At 45.3% G+C, this 27,787-nt stretch overlaps 1 protein-coding gene across 5 annotated transcripts in view; it reads right to left on the bottom strand.

Moving 5' to 3' along the window:
* The window catches only part of LOC147896340 (uncharacterized), a 77,380-nt gene that overhangs the window by 10,778 nt on the left and 38,815 nt on the right, over window positions 1-27,787 (bottom strand). For all 5 annotated transcript variants that reach the window (XM_087382755.1, XM_087382756.1, XM_087382759.1 and 2 more), the window contains exon 7: window positions 2,545-2,620. In XM_087382755.1, the coding sequence (XP_087238881.1) occupies window positions 2,545-2,620 (76 nt within the window). The remainder of the gene's footprint in view (window positions 1-2,544; window positions 2,621-27,787) is intronic.

The following is a 27,787-nucleotide window of genomic DNA, read 5'->3' as shown; positions in this document are numbered from 1 at the left end:
TGACAGGTACAAGGCAAGGCTGGTTGCCAAGGGCTATTAGGCATTTTTTGGTGAAGCGAAGCACATGGGATCCATTATTGTTGTTGATGAAGCGAAGCACGTGGGATCCATAATTGGCTCTCTCCTTCAGGGTAGTGCCAGCTTTGGCGTAGATCTCTTCTAACCCAAATCTTCCTGTCTTCGCTGTCTTTGTTTGCAATAAGTCGGTGCAGAGGACTATGTTGTGGACTTCGTCGTGCCATCCGTGTTTGATTGCGAGGGACGTAATTTTGTAGGAAGCGAAGCTGTGAGCATTATGTCCCTTCACAAAGCGATACCACTTAGGTTTGGCCACCATGCGTGAGTGTGGCAGTTCTCTCTCACCACTGATAAAATATGATGAAACCTTTGCCCCCCACTTCTAGGATGACCACCATCAAGTGTGGTTTGATTGGCAGCTCGTTTTTGGATGGAAAGTACATCATTTGGACATCAAAACAGCGTCTCTCAATGGGGACTTGCAGGAAGTAGTGTATGGGAAATTGCCTGTTGGTTTTCATATCAAGCCCCAAAGGCTTGGTATGAGAAAATCCATACATCTGTGACCAATCACAATATCCAACTGAGAGTACCCTTTATGTCAAGAAAGACAAAAAGGATTTGCTGATTATCATCCTGTATGTGGATGATATGCTGCTCACAGGCACAATGAAGAGAAAATTACAGAATTGAAGAAGGATCTTAAAGCTTCATTTGAAATGTCTGATATGGGTTTGTTACACTACTATTTGGGCATTCAGTTTATGCGGACAGATGAAGGCATTGTGCCCAACAGTCTAAATACATTCAGGAACTGTTGCAAAGGTTCAATTTTCAGGACTGCAAGCCTATTTCAACTCCCATGGAGCCAATGTTGAGTCTATCCCTGCATGTTGCAAGTGAATCTTTTGATGTGGTTGTACAGAATCATGCTGTTGGATACCTTAATATCTCTGCAATACCAGTCCAGATATTCAATTCAGTGTCTCACAGTTGGGCAACAATATGCACAGCTCAAAGATACAGCCTTAGTGTGCTGTAAAGCGTGTTTTCAAATATTTGCAAGGTACCTAGTCTCTTGGACCCACTGCGACTAGGCAACCAAATGTGAACGCCTGGAAGCTCCAGAGTACTCAAATGCACTCCCGAAAACTGAGGTACTGCTGTTTGCATGACTGATGTGAGAGAAGGCTAGAATACACTTGCCTCCTCCGCTGGAGTGAGGAAAAAACTGTCGCCCTCGTAGTGGATATCAATGTGCTTTGATGCATCATGAATTCTTTGCCAAGGCAATGGCACATCTAGTTATCACAAAATATCATGGTAGAAGCATCTTGGACTCACCAAGATCCTCCTAGAGCCTCTCAAGTCCTATTCCTTCACAATTGAGGAAATATGCATATCCGACCATGCATATAATATCCAAGTCCATATCAAACTTTGCAAGTACAAGGATCTGACCCTCATTAAGGCCTAGGCCCTACATAAAGTAGCATACCCATTAGACACACATATATGCTAGAAGCATACCAAATTATATTTTAACACTCATGCAAGATGCATGGTAATAAGCATGGAAATACACATTCCCGACCATGCAAATGATGCTCGATCCACATCAAAACTTTCGTGCACAAGGGTTGTACTCTCATTAGACCTTGTACAAAGTATCATACCCATAGGACACACATAGATATGCTAGAAACACACCCATGCAATTTTTTAACACTCATGCAGGATGCTTGGTAGGAATTGTGGAAATATGCATGTCCGACGATGCAAAGTATACATCCACATCAAACTTTACAAGAACAAGGATCTTAATCTCATTAAGGCCATTATAGAGTACCGTACCCATCGGACACACACACATATGCTAGAAGCACACCAGTGCATATTTCTAATACTCATCCAAAGGCTCAGTACATATCTCTTGCACGTTATCATGCATGAGTGTTAAGAATATACATCAATGAGCTTCTAGCATATGTGTGTGTGAGCTAAGATTGCGGAGCACACCTGTAATGAGCACACGTCATCCATTTCTTTCCTTTATAAGCTGCACTTAAAAACTCTTCGTCTCAAGTCTAAGTTTGAATTCCGCCTTCAGTTGTCATTCAGTAATCACAGATGTTGCTATGTAGAGATGTCTTAAGTATTGTCTCAGATCCCTTCAGTCTCTTAAGGAGGAGCCAAACTTAAGGAATCCACAAAATGTTTCGATTAAATATTGTCTAATATTCTTGCTTCTTTGTCACTTCTAGGCATGTCGGAATAGATTAGGTGATAGGCACTAATTGACAAAAACCAAAGTTTCTCTCACTGATGTATTAAATGGCACATTAATAGATCATCTTGTGCACAAAACAATAATGCCTATAAATCTTCCACATGCATAGTCATTAAATGCACTACCATGATTACTTCAACAACTCTTGAGGTCCAAAGCAAGCAAACATGGCATTTGCATTGCTATCAAATCCAAGCAATAACTATAACATGTGCTTGCTCAAAGCGCCAATGTACCTTTGTCAAGTCTGATCCTCGTTCCCTGCCAACCCTTCTACCCAACTTAGGTTGTACAACATCAACACCTTGTAGACTGCATGCAAACAGCACATCTTACAGTGTTAGAAGATAAAAGCACATATGGCAGAATCCAATAAGCTGAAATAAAGCCACCTTGTAGCTTTAGAGGGGATTGATAATCAAAGTTTACTCTTTATGAACTCTAAACAATTTCTTAATATTATCTTAATCAAATGACCTTAACTTGAGGTTAAGGTTGGGGTATGCCTTCTAGAGAATTATTTTTTTCCTCTAGATGCTCAATGTCCATGCACCAATACAGCTTCTTGCCATTAGATGCGATACCCATAAATGAGATAGTTAAAATGAGCTTCATTCTTCTTCACCCAACTGAACACAATCAAGAAATATGGATCATCACTTGTTTGTTCCTCTCAACATAGAATCCACTAAAAATAGTGTGTTTGTTCATTAGGGTAATGCTTCAAAGGCTCTGCTCAAGGGAGCAAACAATCAAGTGGACCATCACATATTTGCTCATCACTCAACATAGAATCCACCTCCTATCCTTTCTTCCACCCTGCTGAACTCTCACCTTTCTTTTTCTCACTCTATAATGAAGGGGGGAAAGGGGCAATTTAGCAGACCTTTAGAGGCCTCTTAGGTAGGTAAAGTGGAGGGACTATATAAGTCCCCATCCACCCCTATTTGTACACTTTTAATGTGACATCTAATCCTATCTACTCTCCCACCTCCTTCCTGCTACCTGCTCCCTACTCTCTCTCTCTCTCTCTCTCTCTCTCTCTCTCTCTCTCTCTCTCTCTCTAACTAACCCTAACCTTGAGTTGGGCTAAACCCCCAACCCAACCCGGGGGTTAGGTTAAGCTGGGGGGTTCAACAGACAGCCAACTATGGACTCGCCTACCCTCTCCTCCAAGTCCCCCTCAACTCCCTCAACTCCTTCAACATCCATCACGACTCGACACTCTACAGTTCCAACCATGACACCCTCTCCATATGAACCGAATTACCAACAAGAAGGCTCAAAACGACCCATCATTGGGCAACATGATCAGATTTTTTATCTGCAACAGGCAGTGAGAGAACTACGATTGGAACTGGCAAAAGTAAAGGCTCGACTTCACATTCTGGAAGAGCTTGGTAAGCAGGCAGTAATTGATGAGGCTGTAAAATCTTGTAAGGATTCCCCCCCTACCCCACAGCTAGTCTCTACAGTCAAAGATCTTGTTCACACTGAAGTACAAACTGCTAAGAAGGAAGTGATTGTGGAAGTGGGCACCAAAGCATGTAAGTCTGATGTTCAAGCAGAGATTAAAGAACACGAAGCTAGATGTGATAATGCACTGAAGATTAGAATAGGGGGGCTCCCAGAAGATTGGTATAAAGAGGAGGACACAATAGTGAAATATTGACAAAGATCAAAGCAAGCTTGCCCAACATTGAATGGGTGGATGATGATGAGCAAGATGATGACTACTCCAGGCCAGCTTCTATTTTGCACTATAAAGGTCATGCAATCCTTACACTGAAGTCAAAAGATATGCGGATCAAGCTTCTTCAACAATCTTAGAAGTTGAAGGGCACCAAAGTATGGATAGCAGAGGAGCTTACACAAGCTCAACTTAAGATTAAGGCAACTGAATTAGCTAAAGTCAGGGCTGCACCTCCCCAGCACCATGTACCACGCACTCCAAGACCACCAAGAGCAACAGGGCGCCCTGCTTCGCACACCCTAGGACCACCAGGGGCAGCAGGGCGCCCAATGCCCATAGCACACCCAGTACCATGATGGAGAGCTATCAGAGCGGCTCCCTTACCTCAGGAGGAGACTTTTGATCCTGTTCAGATAGACGCCTTCCAGACTCCAGAGGTGGATGTTGCTGCAGCCCCAGACACTACAATTTCACATCAGGAGGGACCTTTAGATCCACCAGCCCTGGTCACTTTGGTTTCTGACCCCTTGGTTTATGACCACGAGGGGGCTACAGGTACTTCTTCCCCGCAGACTGTTCTTGCCACAGTCAGGACAACCGAGAAAGTGCAGGCGCAGATGAGGGCTCCTGATTCCTCTTCACCCCAACCACAGGCCTCCTCAACCCCCAGCTCCAGTTCTGCTGATAGAGGCCTAGTACAGGTCTTCTTCACACTCCTCGGCCAAACTTGCTTATCAGGAATTCTTTTTCGGCACTGGCAGATTCGGCGACTTTCATGGATGATGAGGAGTTTGTGCCCTCCACCTTAGGGGTCCCGATCATTGGGATTCCTTCTGACAGGGCCTCCCTTTCAGCAGGTATGCGGATCCTTTCACCTATTGAGTTTCATGCCCTCAGCAGGAGCGTTTCGGCCAAGGGAAGCTACTCTCCTCTACTAGGTCGGGTAAGCCTTTCTATCCAGCATCCTCCTGTCGATGAGGATAGTCAGCTGGAACATACAGGGCCTAGGCGGAGTTTCACACCGTCGCCGTAGGCAGCTGATCCGGAACCAGCTTCATCCAGGTGTCACTGGAGGTGCTCTTGATATCCTTTTTATCCAGGAACACAAGCTGGATGCCAGTGATTGCTTTAAGTCTGGTAAACTGCTTTCAGGACATACCTTCTGGTCGCCTGCTGTGAGGGGGAAGAGAAGTGGAAGGGAGCAAGAGAGTGAGAGTGAGAGAGAGTGACACACTAGTGCGGGTGTGAAGTGTTAGTGAGCCACACCACAAACTCACTTATGTTTTATTAGGATTAGGTTTACCCTATGACTGTCTTTAGACAGTCATAGGTGTCCTATCTTTAATTCTTTAATTAAGGGTTGGCAATGTGCCTTTACCCCCAACAACCTCCCACCTAAAGGCCAATGTGCAAGACCATAAAGTAAGAATGGTCTCATCCTAATCCCATGATGTGGCGGCAATGTGCAAACCGCTCTGTAGGCAAGCTCTTAGTGAGCAAATCTGCAGGATTATCATCAGTGTGCACTTTCACAAGCTCAAGTCGCTTGTCTTCCAGTACCTCCCTGATGAAATGATATTTCACTTCTATGTGCTTGGTCTTCTGATGAAAGACCGGATTCTTTGCCAACATGATAGCACTCTGACTATCACAATGCAAAACTGGCATATCTCTTGTAATGCCCAAATCTCCCACCAGCCGAGTAAGCCATATTGCTTCCTTGCAAGCCTCAGTGGCTGCAACATATTCAGCTTCTGTGGTTGACAGTGCAACGCATTTCTGCAACCGAGACACCCATGATATAGCACCTCCTGCAAATGTGAAAATATAACCGGTAGTAGACTTCCGGTTATCTGCATTCCCTGCATAGTCTGAATCTGTAAAACCATGCACCGATGCATCCTGCCTACCATAGCATATGCACAAGTCTTTGGTACCTTTGAGATACCTCAAGACACCTTTCACTGCTTCCCAATGCCGCTTGCCTGGATTTGCCATATACCTGCTGATGACTCCCACCGCAAAAGCAATATCCGGACGAGTGGCAACCATGGCATACATCAAAGATCCAACTGCAGATGCATACGGAACCTTGGCCATTTCAGCCTTATCATCATCTGATCTGGGGCTGTCCTTACTGCTGAGTTTTAAATGTGGAGGCAACGGGGTACTAATGGACTTCCCCCCTCCATTTTAAACCTCTGCAGTACTTTGTCAATATACTCTTTCTGTGACAGAAACAAAAGTCCCTTGGCCCTGTCACGAGTAATACGCATGCCAAGAATATGATTTGCATCACCCAAGTCTTTCATGTCAAAAGACTTATGCAGTTGTTTCTTCAAAACACTAATCTCATGCTGAGATTTACTGGCAATAAGCATGTCATCCACATATAGAATGAGTAGCATCAAACTGCCATCCTTTGCCCGTTTGGTGTACAAGCAATGATCGGTCTCACACCGATGATACCCTTGGGACTGCATGAAGGCATCAAACTTCTTGTACCATTCCCTTGGCGCCTGCTTGAGTCCATACAAGCTCCTCTTGAGCTTACACACAAGCTGTTCTTTCCCTTTAACAGCATATCCCTCTGGCTGACTCATATAGATCTCATCATGAAGATCTCCGTGAAGAAAAGCTGTCTTCACATCCATCTGACATAAATCCATGTCGTCATGAGCAACAAGAGCTAACACTGCTCTCAAAGTAGTCATCTTGACTACAGGGGAAAAGATCTCATCAAAGTCAATGCCCTTTTCCTGCTTAAATCCCTTGGCAACCAATCTGGCCCTATACCGAGGTAAAGCATTTGAATCCACTTTGACTTTGTAAACCCACTTGCATGGCAAAACCTTTCTGCCTGCAGGTAGCTGCACCAAGTCCCATGTATCATTCTGAAGTAGGGAGTCCATTTCTGACTGCATGGCTTTCTCCCACTTCTTTTTCTCTGTTCTTCCCATAGCTTCCTTGAAGCTGGAAGGCTCACCACAATCAGTCAGCATGATAAAATCAGCCACATTATTGGCTCCTGGAACAAACCTGGCAGGAGGCCGTTGTGCACGGGTGCTCCTCCTCACAAAATGTTCCGGATTAGGCTGCTGTCTAGCCTGTTCTTCATGCATGACGGGTGGATGTACCACCATATCTGGCTGTTCTACAGCCCCATCTGTTGGCACATCCAGTGGTGCATCATTGGCAAAATTATCTGGCTGATTTTCAGCCTGTATACCCTCTTGAACAGGGTGATCTGCAGCAGGCTGCTGCTGCATATAAATGGGCATTCTTTGCTGTCCAACATCATCATAAACAACCCTCCTGTATTCCACAGATTGCACGGGTTCCTTGTGTACACTATCTTCTTTAAAGATGACATCATTGCTGCGTATAATCTTCCGTTTAACGGGATCCCATAACCTGTACCCCATTTCACCTTCGTCACCATAACCCATAAAGATGCATCTGATAGACTTTGGATCCAGTTTGGTGCGTAGATCTTTGCGTACATGAGCAAAGCACTCGCAGCCAAATACACGTAAGTGCTTATATGAGGGTGGCTTGCCAGACCACACCTCCTCTGGCACTTTCAACTCCAAAGCCTTATTTGGTGACCTGTTAATAATGTGAACTGCTGTTTGCACGGCTTCTGCCCAAAAGCCATGGGGTAATGCAGCATAAGACAACATACATCGAACCTTCTCCTGAATAGTTCGATTCATCCGCTCACTTGCACCATTTTGAGATGCATTATGAGGGGCTGTGAGTTCCTGTTTGATGCCCTTAGCTTGACAAAACTGCACAAAAGCATGTGACACATACTCACCCCCATTATCGGATCTGAGGCATTTCAGCCTACGACCTGTCCGATTCTCAACCTGAGCGACAAACCTCTTGAAAGCATCTAAGGCATCTCCCTTATGCTTCAAGAATAGACCCACACCTTACGTGTGGCATCATCAATGAAAGTAATAAAATATTTTGCACCCCCTAGTGATAACTGTGGCATCTCACACAAATCAGTGTGCACTAGATCAAGTGGTGCTCTATTCTGAGGAGATCTCCTCTTATGAGGAGTCACAGAATGCTTGCTAAAAATACAATGATCACAAGTAGGCAAATCTGAAAAAGAAAGAGGCGGCAGATAACCCAAACGTGACAGTTCTTGCATTCCTTTCACAGACATGTGTCCCAACCGGCTATGCCACAATGAAACCTTTGGCAGCTCGGTTATGGCAACAACATGATTACCCACACTGGAAACATAAAGAGGGTACAAGGTATCACTCTTAAAACCCTCAGCCACTATAGTCTGGCCATCAGTAATCACCCATTTGGAATCCCCAAATGTGGTGTGGTAACCACTGTCATCTAATAAGCCAGTGCTAATCAGATTTTTCTTGATTTGCGGCACATGGCGAACACCATCAAGCATAAATGACTGTCCATCAGGAAGTACTATCTGTATACTGCCAATCCCTGCAATCTGACATGCATAGTTGTTCCCAAGATGAACAACTCCATGAGTACCTGTGTAGGAAGTAAACCACTCCCTATGAGGAGTAACATGAAAAGAGGCACCTGAATCCAAGAGCCAGGTGTGCATGTCATGGCCATCAATAACCAAAGCATGTGCTATTACAGCAGAAGAGCATAAAACATCATGTATGTCACTGTCACTGTCCTCTGCTGCAACATTCACTGCATCCAAGTCATCTGCCTTGGCCTTGCCTTTGCCTTTGCTTGCATTTCCTGCATGCTTTGTTTCAGCCTTCTTGGCTTTCTGATCCCGTATGAACTTGAAGCACTTCGACTTCACATGTCCCTTCTTGCCACAATAAAAGCATTCAATGTCCTTTTTGCCACGGGACTGACTACGGGATTTGGACTTACTAGCAGATCTCCCCTTCTGCTGAGTCCTGCCTCTGTCCTGTACCTGCAAAGCATTTGAAGACTTGCTGCCTGCATTATTCTTCCTGCTCATCTCCTCCATAAGGAGAGAGCTCTCTACATCAGCATAAATAAGAGTGGCATTCGAGTTTGACAGGGTGGTCTTGAAAGTGTCCCAACTCTCGGGGAGGGTACACAGCAAGAAAGTAGCCTTGAACTCCTCATCAAGGTTCAACCCCTGTGCAATCAGCTGTGTAAAGATAGCATTGAACTCACTCAAGTGTGAGGTCATAGCTGTACCTTCCTTCATGCGAAGATCAACCAGCTTCTTCAGCCAATAAACCTTACTGGCTGAGCTCTTTTGGGCATATAATTCTTCTAGTCTTTGCCATAGACCATAAGAGGTCTTTTCAGCCTGTACATTGAACACAAGAGTGTCTGAAATAGTGAGCATGATAGCTGCCCTCGCGGACAAATCAAGCTCTTCCCAGTCATCAGCTGCCATATCAGATGGCTTGACACCCTTCACCCTTATGGGCTTAGCAATCTTCTTTAACAGAAGTACATTCAAGCACTGTTCTGCCCATAATGCATAGTTATGTGCTCCTTCCAGTTTCTTTATGTTCAGAATTGAAGAATCACCTCCTCCTGATGCCATATCAGATGAGGAAAGTACCTAACTCCCTGGAAGTAAAAGAGGCTGAATAAAGGTTCTGATTTCTCAGAAAAGGCCTGCTCTATTCTAGAGCCAGAAGCACTCTCAATGGTGCTGTTTTTAACTGTCAGTAAAATCTGCAGCAAAACAGTAAATGTCCCTGCAACTACTGTACCTTCTGACAAACTGTTCTGAGCTCAAAGAGGCATAAAAAACAGGAATTTCAGACTGCTGCTGCTGCTCAACAAGTGCTAAACAGTGCACAATCATCTGACAAAACCACCAACACTGCTGTAAACACTGCTGTACTGACTGTACTGATCACTTCTCCCACCTCAGATGAGGTATTGCACTGAGTTAAATTGCAGAAACCACTTGACTAACACCCAAAAACAGTAAATGATCCTTCAGCCTGTCACAAAACCTGCAACAGTAAATGGGATAAATCCCAAGCAATCACCCTTAGACCAAGGGGAGAAAATGCATCTGAAGATCTCTGTCGGTAACCCAAGTGCTATCAAAAAAAGTCTGGGCAAAAGCCCCTTGATCTGACAACTGAATCAAGTGGAGGACACCTCAACACTGAGGTAGCAAGCAATATGAAAACTCTCTGACACTTGTACCTGACAATGTGCAATGCATAGACTGCCCCTGTGTACTCAGTAACAACACAAATCACAAAGTACAGACACCAAGAAGAAAATCTTTTGAGCACTGTCAACGATGGGCAGTTAGGGACCGAGTAAACTCGATGCGCCCTGACCAAGCGTGGCTCAACTGAGATTTTCAAAGTGCGTACAAAGAATGTGACCTGCAACAAATGTCACCAAATGCACTGCGGAAACAAAGCAAATGTGTGCTCCCTGGCTACACACTGCCTCAAGGCATATACTGCAAACACATCCAGGCAAAAGCCCTTTGAAATGGTCACCCAAAACTGAGAATTGCACTCAGTAAATGCATAGAAGCTTCTGCAAAACAAGCATCTGACCTTCCTGAATGACAAGTAACCGCACAAACACCACCACTGTGGCACAAGTCACCTCAAGTGTGAGTGACACGAGAGTACCTGATGTACCTCAACAAATGCACAGTATACTGCTAGAATGCTTCAGGAATATTCCTCTTCCAATCAGAAAATGTGCTGTACTTTTCAATACCTGCAAAGTACCTGCTGTACTTTTGTCCCTGCAGAGTACCTGTGTACTATCGGTGCACGCTTCCCCCAAAAAAAAAAGTCGAGATTTTTTGCAGCAAAAAAAAATTTGCTGTACTTCTGTACCCTGCTGTCGACGCCAACCGTACTGTACCTGCAGGTGGATGAAAGGACTGTCGTACAAAATGCCAAGGCTCCCGTACAAAGTTGTACGGCAGTCCGTACGGCTGTACGGACTGTCCGTACAGCTGATGTATGAACGGCTGCAAAAAACACAGCAGCTATGCTGCTGTACTGCACCAGCTTGACGACGCCCACGCCCGCAACAAAAGCCTGCAGCCCTACGAAAATGCGCCGTATTAGATCTGCCGTACGAAATGCGCTGCCCTTGGAGGTAACCTGCGAAATGCACCGCGCAGAAGTCCTGCAGCCCGCGACCGCGCCTTCACTCTGATGCCCTCGAAAACGCGCCGCCTGCGATGCACGCACCCGCGACCACGATGTCGCTGCGATGTCGAGCCCGTCCGTACGGCCGTACGGATCTGTCCGTACGTCCGTACGGTACGGATGAGGTAGGCAGTTAAGAGGGGGAGAGAAGGCTTGATAGGCTCTGATACCAGTTGTGAGGGGGAAGAGAAGTGGAAGGGAGCAAGAGAGTGAGAGTGAGAGAGAGTGACACACTAGTGCGGGTGTGAAGTGTTAGTGAGCCACACCACAAACTCACTTATGTTTTATTAGGATTAGGTTTACCCTTTAGACAGTCATAGGTGTCCTATCTTTAATTCTTTAATTAAGGGTTGGCAATGTGCCTTTACCCCCAACACCTGCTATAGGCACAAGGGGAGATACTTGCATTTCGGTCTCTCTTTCTATTCTCCCCTTGGTTGCTGGTCATGGTATTATCTCCCCTTCTAGAGCTCAATGGATCATTATTTTGATTGGAGGGCGTAAGATTGGTCTTCTCAATCTTTATGCTCCCAACAACAGAGGGGAGCGGATCTCCTTTTAGAAGGAGTTACTCTCTTGGGCCCCCATTGCAGATTCTTGGATCATTGGTCGCGACTTCAACATGGTTGAGTTGCCTTCAGACAAAAAGGGAGGCAAACAGGGTGGAATTCATTCTTTGGAGAGGGCAGCCTGGGATGCCTTCCTCTTTCAGTTCAGTGGCAAGGACACTTGGTTGCATGATGCCTTTCATATTATGCCACAGTCACTCCTGTACTCTTGGTCGAACACGAGAATACACATGCCCATTCATGCACGCATTGACAGATTTTATGTAGACAATTGGGCACTTGACAGAGGAGGATTTGTATGCATTTCTACTGGGGTTTCCACCTCATATCATTTTCCAGTGGTGTTGCATATTCTTGAGCCTCATCGAAGAGGACGCTCTACCAGTGTCAGGATTCCGGATGCTTTTTATACAGAGGAGAGCCTCACAGAGGATATTTTACAGATTTTGGTTTCTCACATACAGGGTGGAGCTGTCCACCCATCTCAAAAAATAGCTGCAGCCTTATCCGAAATTAGTGACTATTATCATACAGTCGTTGATTCTAGGAGACGTGAGATTCTCGGATGTGAGATTGGTATATGCCAACAGTTAGCGTCCCTTCAGAGGGAAGAGCAGAAGAGGCCCACAGATGCTTGGATTCAGAAGCGCCTTGCTGCACCAAGGGCTCATTTGCAGACATTGTTGGATCAAAGAGCAGAATATGCCTTTCATGCATGGGAATCCTTTTGGATTCAGATGGGTGGCAGCGTCAACAAACACTTTTTCTCTACTCATGGGCCCAGACATAGTAGAGATCGTGTTTCGCAGCTTGTTGACTCAGACGGGGTGTTACAGTCAGATCTTGATGCTGTCATGCGTGTAGCTTCACATTTTTTTGCATCCCTTCTTACTGCAGATCCAGGCACACAAGCCATTGATGATGCCAGATAGGTTATTTGGCAGTGTATCCCTGTATTAGTGAAGGATGAGATGTATGTTTCTCTTGATGCACCTTTCACCAATGCAGAATTCAAGACTGCATTACTTGCCCTTCACAAGGGCAAGTGCCCAGGTTCAGATAAACTTACCCCCTCCTTTTTTATTACTTTTTGGGAGCAGATTGATGATCACATTACATCAGCCCTGCAGGGCATGTGGGACTCTGCTGAGATGCCAGACTCCAGAGATTGGCCATTCTACTCTTGGACTTTGAGAAAGCTTACAACAGAGTAGACTGGGATTTTTTAAAGGGTACTCTATCTCGCTTTGGTTTTTTAGATGCATGGATTAGAGGAGTATCCTCTCTCTACAGATCAGCCCATAGCCAGTGCTCATTGGGGGGGTAAGAGGGGACAGGTTTCAGATTTCCAGATCCGTCCACCAGGGATGTCCTCTTGCTCCTTTTCTTTTCCTGTTTGTGACAGAAGCTATGAGTTTCGGTTTCAGATTTCCAGATCCGTCCACCACCGATGTCCTCTTGCCCCTTTTCTTTTCCTGTTTGTGGCGGAAGCTATGAGTATCTACATTAGATCTCAAGCTGATATTTATGGGCTGAGGCTTCCTGTCCACCGGGAAGAAGAGCTCTTGGATAGTGAGTTGGCAGATGACATGGCTGTTTTTTTGGATGCCTCCCCCAGGACACTCACTTCCTTCCGGACAGTGTTTTGCATGGCTGCAGGTGCACACATTAATTGGCATAAATCCAGTGGTTTTTGGATTTGCGAGGATGACACCTCGGATTGGGGTAATGATATTGGCTTCACTTGGATACAAAGGGGCGTCTCCGTCAGATATTTGCGCTGCCAGGTTGGGGTGGGCATCTCTCCTTCACAACAGTTTGCTCCGGTGTTGGAAAGCATCAGAAGAAAGCTCCTTTTCTGGAGCTCAGCCAAACTTGACTTGGCCTCTAGGGTGGTGGTGGTTAACCAGGTTCTTCTAGCCACAGCATGGTTTGTATGATCTTGTTGGTGCCACTCTAGGGATTGTATCACTCAGCTTAAGAGGCCTGTACGAAACTTTTTATGGAGTGGTCTAGATGGCACAACTGATGTTACAGCCAGGGTGGCTTGTTAGACCTTGATTCTTCCTACAAGAGAGGGTTTGAATATCATCGACCCAGATCTACAGTGCAGAGCTTTACTCTGCAAGTTCGTTGTGAGAGGACTTATGCCAGGGCAAGAGCCTTGGAACGATTTTTTTATCAGCTGCATTCAATCTCGCACGCCCACTTCAGGAGAGGATTGGACACACAGTACTAGATGGGTTTTCACCACAGCCCACCTCAGGTCTCCCTCTTCCCCTCTTATGGTTGCTATCCTGAAAGCATGGGCCAGCTTCAGGAGTACTCTTCGCAGGATTCCCTCATCCACCCGTGAAGAGATTGAAAGGCAGCCTATCATGTGGAATGACTGGATTTTGGATGAGCTTGGCAGACCACTTAGAGCTTCTCCTTACATGCAGTGGCCAAGATGGGAACTAGGCAAGGTAATAATCATGGGAGACCTCAATGCTAGAATTGGACAATTGCAATTTCAACCTATCATGCATGATGAACAGGACAAAGAAGATGCAATTGAGATAGATGCCTTATGGCACAGAACTTTAGAAGATGATACCATCAATGCAAAAGGAAGAACACTCAGATGTATGATGAACGGACTGCACATGCCAGTTCTGAATGGGATGCAACTCTTTCCACGGATTGACAGGATGACATGTTTCTCTGCTAGCGGGGGGCACAGTGTCCTAGACTATGCCCTGGCACATGTCAATGCTCTGCATGTCATAGAAACTTTCAGGATAGGAGAGAAATATCCGGAGTGAAACCATCTCCCAATATGGATGACTCTTGGTATCCACACTGAAACAGAAGTGCAGAAATTTGCAGCCAATTCAAGAGGCTTCCGAATAGACCAAGACAAGCAGGAAGAATATGCCATCACATTGGATGCAAAGCTGATTGCACTGGCAATCACACCCACATGGGAAGCCCTTAGAGAGGCGGTCCTTGATACGGCAACACAGGTTTTTGGAGCAATCCCTCAAGACAGGAAAAAAATGCATAAAGGGCTGCCATGTAAGAAATGGTATGATGGCGAATGCAAGAAACTCCGCAATGAGCTGAAACATATTTTTGATGCAAACCTCCACAGGCAGAAGGAGAAGCAATACAATGCCCTCACGAGGAAGAAAAAAAGAATTACATTCTGGAAAGGGAAAAATCTCATTTGATCACCTTCACCAAGAATCCCAGAAAGGGGTGGAAACAGGTTAAGAGAATGAAGAAAAAGATCATGGGAAATATATCAGATGAGGAAATGCTTGAGTATGTTATCAGACTCTATAACCATGCCAATGCAACAAACATGGGAAATGAAGAACTGTCATATGCTTCAATCAACCCTTTCACTTTTGAGGACATTGAAGCAGGGCTGAAGAAGATGGCAAATGGAAAGGCCCTTGACCACATGCACATGTGTGCTGAACTCTTAAAATGGACAAAAGATAGGACATGACACTGGCTATCACACATATTGGCAAATGCTCTACATCGTGGCTTTCCTCTTGACTAGCAAGAGAATTGGGTTCAGCCACTATTCAAAGGGGGAGACAAAAACTCAGTCACCAATTACAGGACTATAATGGTTAGCTCCACACTAGCTAAACTTTTTAGCATGGTGATTGAAGCAAAAATCAGCACTTGGGCAGACGAGGCCAAGAAGAGGGCCATTGGACAAGCAAGCTTCCGTAAAGAGCATAGGACTGTAGATCATCTGGTCACATTAAGAGTACTCATGGATGAAAGCAGACTCAAAGGAAAAACTCTTTTATGCTGTTTTGTAGATTTTAAGAAAGCATTTGATACAGTCCGGAGAGGTGGCCTATGGAAAAGAATGCAAGACCTCAAAGTTCCCCTCGCACTAAGAGTAGGCATCTCCCGAATCTACGAGAAAGTATCATGCAGACTAAAACAAGAGCATGGATTGTCAGGTGCATTTCAAAGTAATATGGGGGTAAAACAAGGTTGTCCTCTCTCACCTACACTGTTTGGAATCTGCATTGACAAGTTAGAAGAACTCATAAATGAATTTACAGCAGAAGAAGGGGTAAAAGGACCCACACTCGGGATATGGACAATATTGTTGCTTCTATATGCAGATGATGTGGTTCTTTTTGCTTATGACTCTGATTCCATGCATCAATTACTAACTTCAAGTCTTTTGCGATGAAAGTGGGCTGCAAGTTAATGTCACCAAAACCAAAATGATGGCAGTATGCACCTTTACCTAAACACATTCCTGTTATCGGGGCAGCCCATTGAATATGTCAACACCTTTAAATATTTAGGCATCGACATACCAGCTGACCACAAATGGTGGCAGTGTGCACAAAGAAGGTTGGACACAGGTTGGGGAAAATACTATCAATTTGAAAACGATTGCACGCACACTAACACCCGGAACTGGAAGATCCGGAATATGTTGTTTGATGCATATGTGGTCCAAACAGTGCTCTACAGAGTAGAAGTATGGGGAGGTAGCATCTCTCCATCTACATGGAATGAGATTGAAAAAATGCAGAAAGCATTCCTACGACGACATCTAGGAGTCAAGGCTACTACCTCATACTATGTGCTCCTTTTGGAAACAGGCAGGAGGCCAATTGAGTTTCATGCATTGATCAAAGTGATGCAATATCTAGTGGACATGCAACAAATGCCAACAGACAGATTACCACACAGAGCATGGACAGCAAGTATGAAACTTCAAAAGAACCATAAAAGCAAGATCATATGTACAGGATGGGGGACAGACATAAGGAAATGGTTCAGCAGATGGAAAGTGGAACCATACTTAACTATGCCACCTGAAAAGGTCAAACTACAGGAATTCCAGTTGTCCTTACTATGCACCCTACAGGCTCAATGGCTGACAGTAGACAGGAAGACCAAGTTAGAATACTACCAAGATCAAATAGATCCTCTATGCTGGTCATCATTCATGAAATCAGATGCCTCTGCTCAGCACTCCCATCCCTCTTCTCTATCGCAGGAATATTGCCATATTCTACACACGGTCACATACCTTGGCCATTGACAAAGGAGCTTGGCTGAATTTTCCACAACATGCCAGAGCTTGCAGATTTTGTGATTCACAAACAGTCGAGACAGAGGCACATGTAGCCCTACAGTGCCCCAGATATGCACATATCAGGGATGATTACCGGCAGATACTGGTAGACACCACACAGCTCTCATCAGTTCTCTCCATTGCCTCTTTGGCAACGTCAGGGTCTTTTGTCACTCGTCTTTTTTCGTACCGTCAAGAACTTGAAAACTCTTGACCCCTCCACATCAGAGGAGATTTTTTGTACTGAGGATTAGATCCCATGGGTCATTTTTGGCCCCCCGAGGACGATAATAAATTCTACTTCTACTTCTCTCTCTCTCTCTCTCTCTCTCTCTCTCTCTCTCTCTCCTTGAGGGACATAACAAACTGGCTGATTTGCTGCATAAAGGGTCACCTTCAGCTTTAGGAACATTTGTGTATAAGCTCTTCAAGCATAGGAATCCACCTGAATTCTAGAAGGTGGTTTCTCTTTCCACCCTCCCATCTTCGGGAGGAGCTTTCATGTACTTGTGATATTGTATTCTTAAGGTCCCATAGGCCGGTTTTGGTCTTCAGAGGACGATAATATATTCTTCTTCTTCTTCTTCTTCTCTCTCTCTCTCTCTCTTCTCCAAGATGGGAGTCAACCTTACATGCGAGGCAGCTTGGAGAGTAGGGAAGACGGAGATACCAACAAGACCCTTAGTGCTAAAACTCCGGACTGCAATAGATAGGCCCAACCTCATGAGCATGCGAGCATCCTTGAAGGGACCAAAATCTACTTAGATGATGACCTCACCCTTTTATAGCAGGAACATAGAAGGGAAGGCATGGCACGGGTAATGGCAGCAAGGGAAGCAGGGAAATGGACTGTCTACAAGTATGGCAAAGTGATTATCCGGGAAAGAGCTGATAGAGGGGATAAGGGAGAAGGAAGAAGGGGAACTATGACGTTGTCAAATCTGGAGGGGAGTGCACAAAACAAGCTTAGTATGGCTTGTATAGAACTGTAATAGTACCCTTTGGTCCGACCCAGGTGGCTTCTCGGAGAATACACAAACAGAGACATCATCTTCTACACTAAGACACATGAGAGCCCAGAGAGAGGGCTGCCCACAGTGACAGGATACACTTGGGAGTAAGCTCATAGGAGAGAACTTAGGAAAGATAGTGAAGTACATGGATCTGGAGGCGTAGCTGTCCTTTTCAAGACACTTGAGACCACTCATATCTATGGTACAAAGAGAGGAACATGCACATCATATGTGGATACGAGTCTAGCTACTAGATGCCCAACCGATCTTCATTGCAGTATGCTACTTCCCTCCAGACACGTCATCATATGCTCATGATGTCACTACAGAGGGACACAACTTTCATGAGACGATACATGATGATATCATAGAGTCTCAAGACAAGGAGACACCCTCCTTCTGGGGGATTTCAATGCAAGGACAAGGGATAGGCAAGTGGGCTTACTTGACTTCACATATAAGAGAGATCCCCACAAGAGCTTGGGATTCGGAGACATTCTGCAGAGACCTCACATGTGACAGCATACGTGCGACACATGCTTGAGCTGGGAGTTGTTCACGATCTCATCATCTACAATGGCCTTCAAAGATGGCCATCATCTGCGGGATTCACATGTTTCCCATGTGGAGGCAGGACTAGCACAATGGACTACCTACTGGGCCCATTGGCTTTTGTCTCACGAATACATGACCTCACTGTACCCCCCCCCCCCCAACTCGGAGCCAACCACTCATGTCTAGCCTTAGGTGTTCTTGCTACTAGGCCAGTCACAAGGAGAGTTCCTACTACAGCCCATACCCAAATCCACTTTGACCATGCCCTTGATCCAGTGTATGTGTGTCACTTAGCCAGAGAACTTCCGGCCCTACTGGAGGGTGATTTAGACCTCGCCCACGCTTCAACCACCCTTGTCACAATGATACAGGATGTTGCCACCAGATCCTCTCCTACGACCCGATCTGCATGGGTACGAGATGGGAAGATGCCTCAAAACCTGGTTTGATGATGAGTGCAGAGAGATACGAGCCCACCTCACATGGGAGCGAGCCTTGGGTTCGTTGACGTCATATGAGGCAAAGTGGACCTTTCAATGGTTGACACGCCGCAAGAGACGAGCCTTCCTCACACACATATGGATGAGATCATCAGATCATTTTGAGGAGGAGACCCAACCACCGGATGGGGACCTCTTTCGAAGGGGAAGCCACCCATCCCCATTACTGATCTGGAAGTATGGCACACTTCTGCATGCTCCCTATATTATGTCCCGAGGCAGACACTGCCAAACATGTCCTCTATGCCTAGGCCCACTACCTGCCATCTATTCACTATGCAAAATGTGTGGGCTGCACGTCGCCGGCTCCACAACCGGAAAGCACAGGATCATGAGGACCTACAGACATACCATTTCGCACATGGGCAAGAGGTTCTAGCCCCGATTCTTGCACAGATGTTTAACCTTTAGTTTGTCACGGCTTCCCACCAGCATGGAGCACCACCACTATCATACCAATACACAAAGCAAGAGACCTCATGGACACTGGGAACTATTGCACCCTCATGATTGGCCACACATTGGCCAAGATCTATGGATCGGTACTAGAGAGGGAGATCAGTAGTCATATAGAGGCACGGGGGCAGTGAGCACTCTACTCTAGACCACATTTTCACTCTACTCTAGATTCAGGAGGGCGGTCATTGAGGAGGAGCCAGCACTCTACTCTAGACCACATTTTCACTCTGAGGGCTGTCATTGAGGAGGCAAGGTCCAAACATCAGAAAGTCTACACATGTTTCGTAGACTTTTGAAAGGCTTTCAACACTGTCCCACAATCTCGTATGATCAGGAGACTACAGGAGATGCAAATTCCAAAGACACTGATCTAGAGTGTGATGAGCTTATATGAGTTAGTCAGAGGTACGGTCCGTGCTCCAGGCAATCTATCGGATCGGGTTGAGAGCACAATTGGGGTGAAGTAGGCCTACCCTCTCTCACCGACTCTCTTTTGACTCTACATCGATGAGATCACATCTTTCATAGATCGCCTAGGGGGCGAGGGTTCATTGCTGAGTGATCTCCTATACAGATATTGTTATACGCTGATGATATAGTGGTTATATCCTCTTCAGCGGAGGGGCTGCAAAGAGATCTGGAGGCCCTAGAGGTGTTCTGCAGAGAGAGAGACCTGACAGCTAACCTTGGGAAAACTAAGGTTATGATCTTCAACACCTCACAAGCAATGATTCGCTGACTTAGTTTCACTTATCACGGCGAGCCAGTGGAGATAGTGCAGTCGTACACATATTTGGAAGCAGTCTTCACAGGACCCAGTCCAGGCACGGCTCACACGAGGGCGTAGTGCTTTGGCTGGACTAGAGCGACAGTGCTTCCAAGCGTACTTTCAAGATCCACCGACGAAGGGCTGGCTTTTTGACACACTCGTGCGACCGACTACCAGGTATGCAACACCCTTCTGGGCATGCAATCTCCTGAGGACAAACTGGAGGAGCTTCGAGCGGCTACACATGACGATGGGATCCAGGATGATCCGATGTCCCACATGAGATAGTATAGGCAAAGTTCGCCATGACACCTCTCCAAGTTGATGTCATCTTTCAGACAGTGACTTTCATCCACAGAGTCAGGGACTTACCCCACTGGAGACTTCCGAGGTTGGCCCTAGCGTCATCCAGACGGCTAGCAGAGAGCGGGACAGCAAACACATGGTATGCATGCATATCTACATGGCTTGCCAAGCACGGTATCCAGATGGACAGGCTTTCCCCCTTTCAGTACAGTATGGATGCGCCTCCTGAGTCAATCCCACAAGAAGAGATCAACCATCATACGGTTAGACCTCCTCCAGCTTCTGCTCTGTGCTACTGTCATTCTTGCTGAATTTCTGCAAGGTTGGATGCCCTACCGTTGGCCCAGGAGAGGATTGGGGCACTGGTTGTGATACTCTCTTCCTGGGGGTGCAGTGGCAAGCCTTGGGCTTAGTAATGGCTTTTATTTATGTGGATGCATTGCTTGGCATGATGTCGGGTTGTTCTACTTGTGTTATGCATGGCTACTGAAGGGAACTAAGAGAATAGCACTGGGAGTTGGTTACTGGCACAGCCACGGGTTGGCATTGTACTGGGTTGCACCTGCGGGTGAGCTCATGAAGGGAGTCCCTTGTATTTGAGCTAACCAGTAAACAAATAAATACAGCAAAGGGCGCCAAGTGTTCGGGCCAACAGGTGTCACTGTGTATGCTTTTGAGTAGGGGCATTCTAGCCTCCCTTGTTTTGTATGGTTCAATGATGCTATGCTGTGAAGTTATATGCTCAAAGCATTGTGTGTGGGCAATGGCAATGCTACATGTTGGCTGTATTTCAAAGTTGTGAGATAATAGTGTCAGTTATACTGCCCTTTGTCAGTCAAAGGCCGGTTACACACCATGCCACCCAAGCGTGCCCCTCGGGATACATTGCATGATAGTGATGAGGCTGCTCAGCATGAGCAAATGCCTTCCACAGTGGAATTTGGGGCTTTTGCATTTTGGTTGCAATTTGGCAGTGGATAGACAATTTGGGAGTTTTGCATGCAATTTTGGACTCAGATTGAGTCACATTGCAGACATTTGGCATTTTTTGCAGAGATTTTGCAGATTTTGGGTATTTGCAGAGCATTATGGTGCATTTTAAGCCTTTGATAGGCTGTGACAGCAAGCTGTCATTTTGGGCAGATTTTTTTGCAGAATTTGGTTGTGCAACTTTGATCCCAAGAAGGGATTTCACTAGTCAGATTTGCTGCATTTTTTGTTTTATCTAGCACATATGGCTCACAACAACCCCAATGAGGTTTTTGGTGTCCTCACACAAGACGATAAGTTGGATGGCACTAACTACTCCTTATGGAGTTTTATGGTTCGCAAAATATATCTTAGTTGGCAAACACCTATGGGATTATGTCAATGAAGATGAGACACGGCCAGAGACCGTGGTAGCACCTGTCACTCCTCCTCAACAAGGTGGAGAGAGGGGTAGAGATCAAGCACAAGGTGCAGGACAAGTGTTAGGTGCAACAGCTGATGCTTTGGTGCCTCCCACACAGGAATAGAAAAGATGGGATTCACGTGATGCACAAGCTCTTTCAGCTATCTCCCTTTCTGTCAAAAGGTTTATTATTCCGCACATCCGGTCATGCAAGACCTCAAAGGCAGCTTGGGATATTTTGGAGAGTATGTTTGCAACCAGAAATGTGCCACAGTCTCTTTCCTGAAGAGAGAGACATCTCACACACATATCGTTGAGGGTGACTCAATGAATTATCACCTCACCAAGCTTCAGGATTTGAGGGAACAATTGCTGAATATAGATGAGATCATTCTTCAGAGATGATTACCAACATTCTGAATTCTCTTCCTAAGTCGTATCTCGGTTTTCATACCTCGCAGAATTTGTCGTTGAGGAGGGGCGGCAATCCTCTCTCTTTTCATGAGTTGATAGGACTCTTGTTGCAGGAGGAGAAAACCAGGAAGAACATGGCCACACGGGCTGGCGAGCATGCCATGCTTTCAAAATTCAGGTCCAAAGGGAAAGGGCAGCAAAAGCAACATGCAAATCAGCCTACACATCAGCATAAAGATGATTCCGTACAGCCCTCTCACAAGGCTAAAGGTGATACTGAGAAGCCAAAGAAGAAGGGGATTTGTCACTATTGCAAGAAGCCGGGTCACTACATTGGTGAATGCAAGAAGAGAATAGCAAAGGAAAAGAAAAGGATTCGGGTATGGCTGTCTCAGATGCATCAGCCCCTCATGCACATGAAGGAGTTAAGTTACAGCCAACTTTGTGGAAGAGGATTGCCTTTTTGTCTTGCATTTCAAATTTTCCAGTGGCTGGTCCAGATACTACGAGACACTGAACACATGGTATTTTGATAGTGGTGCATCCAAGCACATCGCTTCCAAGAAGTATCTTTTTGCATCTCTGCATGCACCACCCATTGGAAAGAGGATGACTTGTGCTAATAATTCTTCTTATTTAGTTTGTGGAGTGGGTGAGGTTGAACTTACCTCCACACAAGGCACAAATTCAGAATTTTTGATGCTCTTTTCGTGTCTGGTCTCAAAGAAGAATTTACTTTCAATATCCTCGCTCAATCGAGGAGGGTTTCAGGTCATCTTTGAAGATGAGTCCGAGACGAAGAAAATGATTATGCTTTGATGTTGTCTGGGACTTTGTATTGGGGTCTTTTTCAGCTTGATGTTTATGAGAAAAGATCCAATCTTGCACTTGCAGTAACCACTCCCACTGCTGCCATGCAAAATGCGGAGTTATGGCATGGACAGGCAGCTTAATGACACTTCAAAAGCATGCTATGATTGATGCATTTCCTCCTTTGGAGTCACCTCCTCCTCATACCTGTGAAGGGTGCATCGTCGGTAAGATGCCTAGATTTCCCTTCAAAAACGATGGCGCAATACGAGCTGTCCGGAAATTACAGCTCATGCATAGTGATATAGGTGCGGTGAGCGTGCGAGCAAGCACAAGAGACGAAGCTATGAGCTGAAGGCTGTAACGTCGACTAGAATACTTGAAAGGAAAAGCACAAAGTACATGAAGATAGACCCTAGGACTGAGTGTCCTAGGTGTCACATAGGACTAAATGTCCTATGTAGTGATGTGTGCCAACTATGTGCTGAATAGATCACCCACAAGGGCATTCAGGACTGTTATACCTTATGAAGCATGGAAAGGCAGGAAGCCTTCACTTTCACACATGAGAGTTTTTGGGTCTGTTGCATATGTCCGTGTAACATCTCAACTGAGACATAAGCTTGATGATAAGGCAATCAAATGCATATTTATTGATTACAGCCAGGAGAGCAGAGGGTATCGCGTATAACAACCAAATACTGGGAAGATTATTGTCAATAGAGATGTAATCTTTGCTGAACATTCGGCTTCTCCTCTTGTGGACTACAAAGCTAAGCCAGAAGTTGACATGTTTGATGCCTTTGACTCTTGGTTACCTCTGCTTCCCTAAGAGGGACACTTTGACCAGCAACATGAGCCTCCTGCAGGCCCTCCAACAAGTAATGATCAGCCAGCACCCCCTGCTGATTTGCAGGTTCCTCTTCCAACACAAAATGATCATGATGGAGTGATTGAAGAAAGAGCTGTCAATAGACATGATGGAGTGATTGAAGAAAGAGCTGTCAATAGACAGCAAAGGTAAGTTCCCAGATGGCTTCTTGACACATTGAGGGACAGCAAACAAGATTAACCACTTGCTGCCCAGACAAGATTAGGGAATAGACAGATGCATGGTCACTTTCTTGAGTTTGCGCTCCTTGCTACAGCTTGCAATGAAGAGCCTTTGTGCCATAAAGATGCTTTTGACAGCAAAGAGTGGATGGATGCAATGAGAGCTAAGCTACAATCTATTGCCAAAAATGACACATGGGAATTAGTAGATCTACCTCCCGGCAAGCATGCCATTGGTACCCGGTGGGTCTACAATTTAAAAAGGAAATCTGATGGCAGCATAGATCGACACAAAGCCCACCGTCTTGTTGCAAAAGGGTATGCCCAATAACAAGGCATTGACTTTGAGGAGACCTTTGCTCCCACTTTCAAGATTACTACTATTAGATGTGTTATTGGCATTGCAGCCCATCACCATTGGCAAGTGCACCAGCTTGACATCAAGATTGCCTTTCTTCATGGGGATCTGCATGAAGAAGTTTATGTGACACAACCTCCTGGCTTTGAGGTTGTTGGCTCTGAAAACAAGGTATGTCGGCTGAGAAAAGCCCTTTATGGTTTGAAGCAGGCACCCAAGGCATGGTATGCTAAAATTCATGCACACTTACTGTCCCTTGGTTTTCGAAATAGCCCCACAGAGCCCACTCTTTATGTCCGTGGGAGTGGTTCTGATTTTTTAGTGCTGATTTTATATGTGGATGACAGGCCCTGATACTCAACATATTGTAGCTTTCAAGGCTAATTCGCAGCAAGGTTTTGAAATGTTAGACATGGGACAGCTGCACTATTATTTGGGCATTCAGTTTGCTCATGTTGAGGGGGGTATCATGATGTCACAGTCCAAGTATATTGGACAGCTCCTTGATCATTTTCAGTTTGAGGATTGCAAGCCAATCTCTACTCCAGTGGACCCTGGCTTCAAATTTTCAGCTCATGATGGGAGCCCACCATGTGATATCACTCTTTACCAGCAAGCTGTTGGATGTCTCATTTGCTTATGCCACACCCGACCTGACTTACAGTATGTAGTATCCTAGCTCAGCAGGTTCATGCACATGCCCAGTTCACAGCATTGGCAGGCAGTGAAGAGAGTCTTCAGATATCTCAGAGGCACTCATGATTTAGCTCTCTTACCATGCATGCTTACACGGATAGTGACTAGGCAGGTTGTTCCGACACCAAAGTGTCACATACTGGCAACTGTTTTTTGCTTGGCAGTTCATATCCAACTGTGAGGTTAAATACAGGGCAGCCTTCACCGCTACAGTAGAGTGTATGGCTTTGCCACTTACTTACAGATCTTGGTATTCGCAAGACATCCTCCATTATGGTCTACACTAACAGCCAGAGTGCTTTGGCCATTGCATGTAATCCAGTGTTTCAAATGTTCTTTTTGTGCTTGGAATTGAAGTCAACTTGATTTCAATTTCAGCAATTGCCACTTCAGGTTTTAGAGTGATTTTTTATGGATACAAATGCCTAGTATATGATCTTTGTGATGACAATGCCATAGTTCTCACTAGCACTTTGAAAAAGGGGCTTTATCACCTTGATGATCACTCAGCTGCACTCTCTATTGAAGCATTTGCTATTTCAGATTCACAGCTTGCTGAAACTCATCTTTGGCATGAGAGAATGGGTCATCTCAATTATAGAGCTCTTGCCAAGTTACATTCTCAGACCATGGCAAATGATGTACCTCAAACTCACAGAGTTTCCAAACATGTGTGTGGGCATCAAAGGCACTAAAACACTAAAGTGCCTATAACTATGCCTACAAGGCACATACCAGGGCCCATAGGGCATCACTATGACCAAGAGAAGATGGCCTACAAACCCCCCTCCATGGTATGGGCTGAAGTATTTTGGAAACGTCTCAGAATACCTAGTATTCTCTGGTCACGGTGGCACATGTTCATCCAAAAGAATATAGCCACCTATGAATGTACAAGGTATGTCAGATCATGCAACAAAGGGAACCAAATGTAAAGCCTGTCGGAAGACTTCAAACTTGGGACGAGGAAGTGCCTTTGTAAACATATCTACTATGTTGTCCTCTGTGGAAAGGTAGGACAACTCTATTTCCTGCTGACAACCGCTCTCTAACATAATGATAGTGAACTTCAATGTGCTTGGATGGCTTGAAATGGATGTCAGCTGCACATCTCCAATTCCTTTTACAACATAGGAAGCATTATTAGCACATGTGACACTCCCCCCTCGAGGTGCATTAGCTAAGGAATGAAACAACTCTCTGCAAGATGTGACGTGCTTGGAAGCACCACTATCAAAATACCAAGACTGAGCATCATTAGCAGTAAAGAATGCATCAACTTTGGAGGGATCAAAGGAGCAATGGACAGCCCATGCCCAGGCATCTGCTGGCTCGTGGGATTCAATTGCATGTGAGGCATTAAATGTCAATCCTGCTTTCTTTTTCTCCGAAGCAATGCGCTTCCTACATTCTGAAATTTCATGCCCTGGCTTGCGACAATAGTTGCATCTTTTCTTCTTTGACTTATCTCCTATATTTTTAGATGCATTGGAGGAATTGCCACTGTTAGGCGCATATTTAGGCTTGCCCATAGGCTTGGACCTTGCCTTTTCCTATCTGTTGTGAAGCAAATGCATGATCAGGAATAGTGGCTTGCCTATTAGCACCCCTTTGCTCTTCCTGCAAAAGCAAAGTGACGAGCTAATCAAAAGAGTAGTGGTCTAGATTACCCATGGCCACTAATCGAAGGGTTGTAGCAAACCCTTGATATGTATCTGGCAGCCCATTCAATGTGGTATTGACAAGCTGAGAATTTGGCCACCACCTCATCAATATTGGCAAGTTGTTCCATGAGGTCCTTAACCTTTGTCAAGTATGCATCCATAGAGTCACCCTCATTCATACTGACAACCTGCAATTGCCTTCTTCAATATGCAACATGTGCCTCATTGTGAATCTGATAAAGAGAAGCCAATTTGTCCCAAGCATCCTTTGCTGTCCTGCAAGACCGGATGTGTGGAATAATGATTCTCTTGCATGATAAAGCACAGGAATGTGCATTTGCATCTCTTGCATCCCATCTTGTTTGCTCCTGAGTTGGAGCAGCAGCAGCAGGGGAGCTAGAGGATAAAGCATCAGGAGGAGTACCCTCTGCAGAGAGACCAGCAGTAGGAGCAACCACTGTAGCATTAGCTAGCCTCAGATCAACCCCAGAAACAATATTCCAAAAATGCCTTGCAACAAGAATATGTTTCATGAGATAAGACCACACGGATAGTTGGTGCCATCCAACTTATCATCTTCACGACGAATGCCAAATAAATCAGGATTGTTGCCAGCCATTGCAAATAGGATACCCTTAAAAGAAAAGACCTAAAAACACAAAAGCCTCAAGGCTATCACTGCAAAGAGCTGGCTGTCCAAAAATGTGTCCAAAAATGACAGCAAATGTCTACAAGTAAATGTCCTGCAAATTTCCAGCCCAAATCAAAGGGCAAATGCAAATTTGACCCAAATGTAACGGTGTCGAGCAATCACCACTGCAAAAATCAGCAAATCTGGAAAAAGCCCCAAATGTAAGGAGGGCAAAGAAGCCAAAAAGAGGGCAAATACAGTTTTGCTGAGATTTTGCAAACCCTAAACTTCTCCCCTTTTGGTGATTGATCACTTCCTTGTACATCATCACATTGGCACTGCAT

Source organism: Dipteris shenzhenensis, chromosome 12, assembly GCF_047967505.1.
Source record: "Dipteris shenzhenensis isolate YYH24624 ecotype China chromosome 12, Dip_SZ_1.0, whole genome shotgun sequence".
Taxonomy (NCBI): domain Eukaryota; kingdom Viridiplantae; phylum Streptophyta; class Polypodiopsida; order Gleicheniales; family Dipteridaceae; genus Dipteris; species Dipteris shenzhenensis.
The sequence above is the reverse complement of the archived record's forward strand: the minus strand, read 5'-3'. Positions and strand labels throughout refer to the sequence as shown.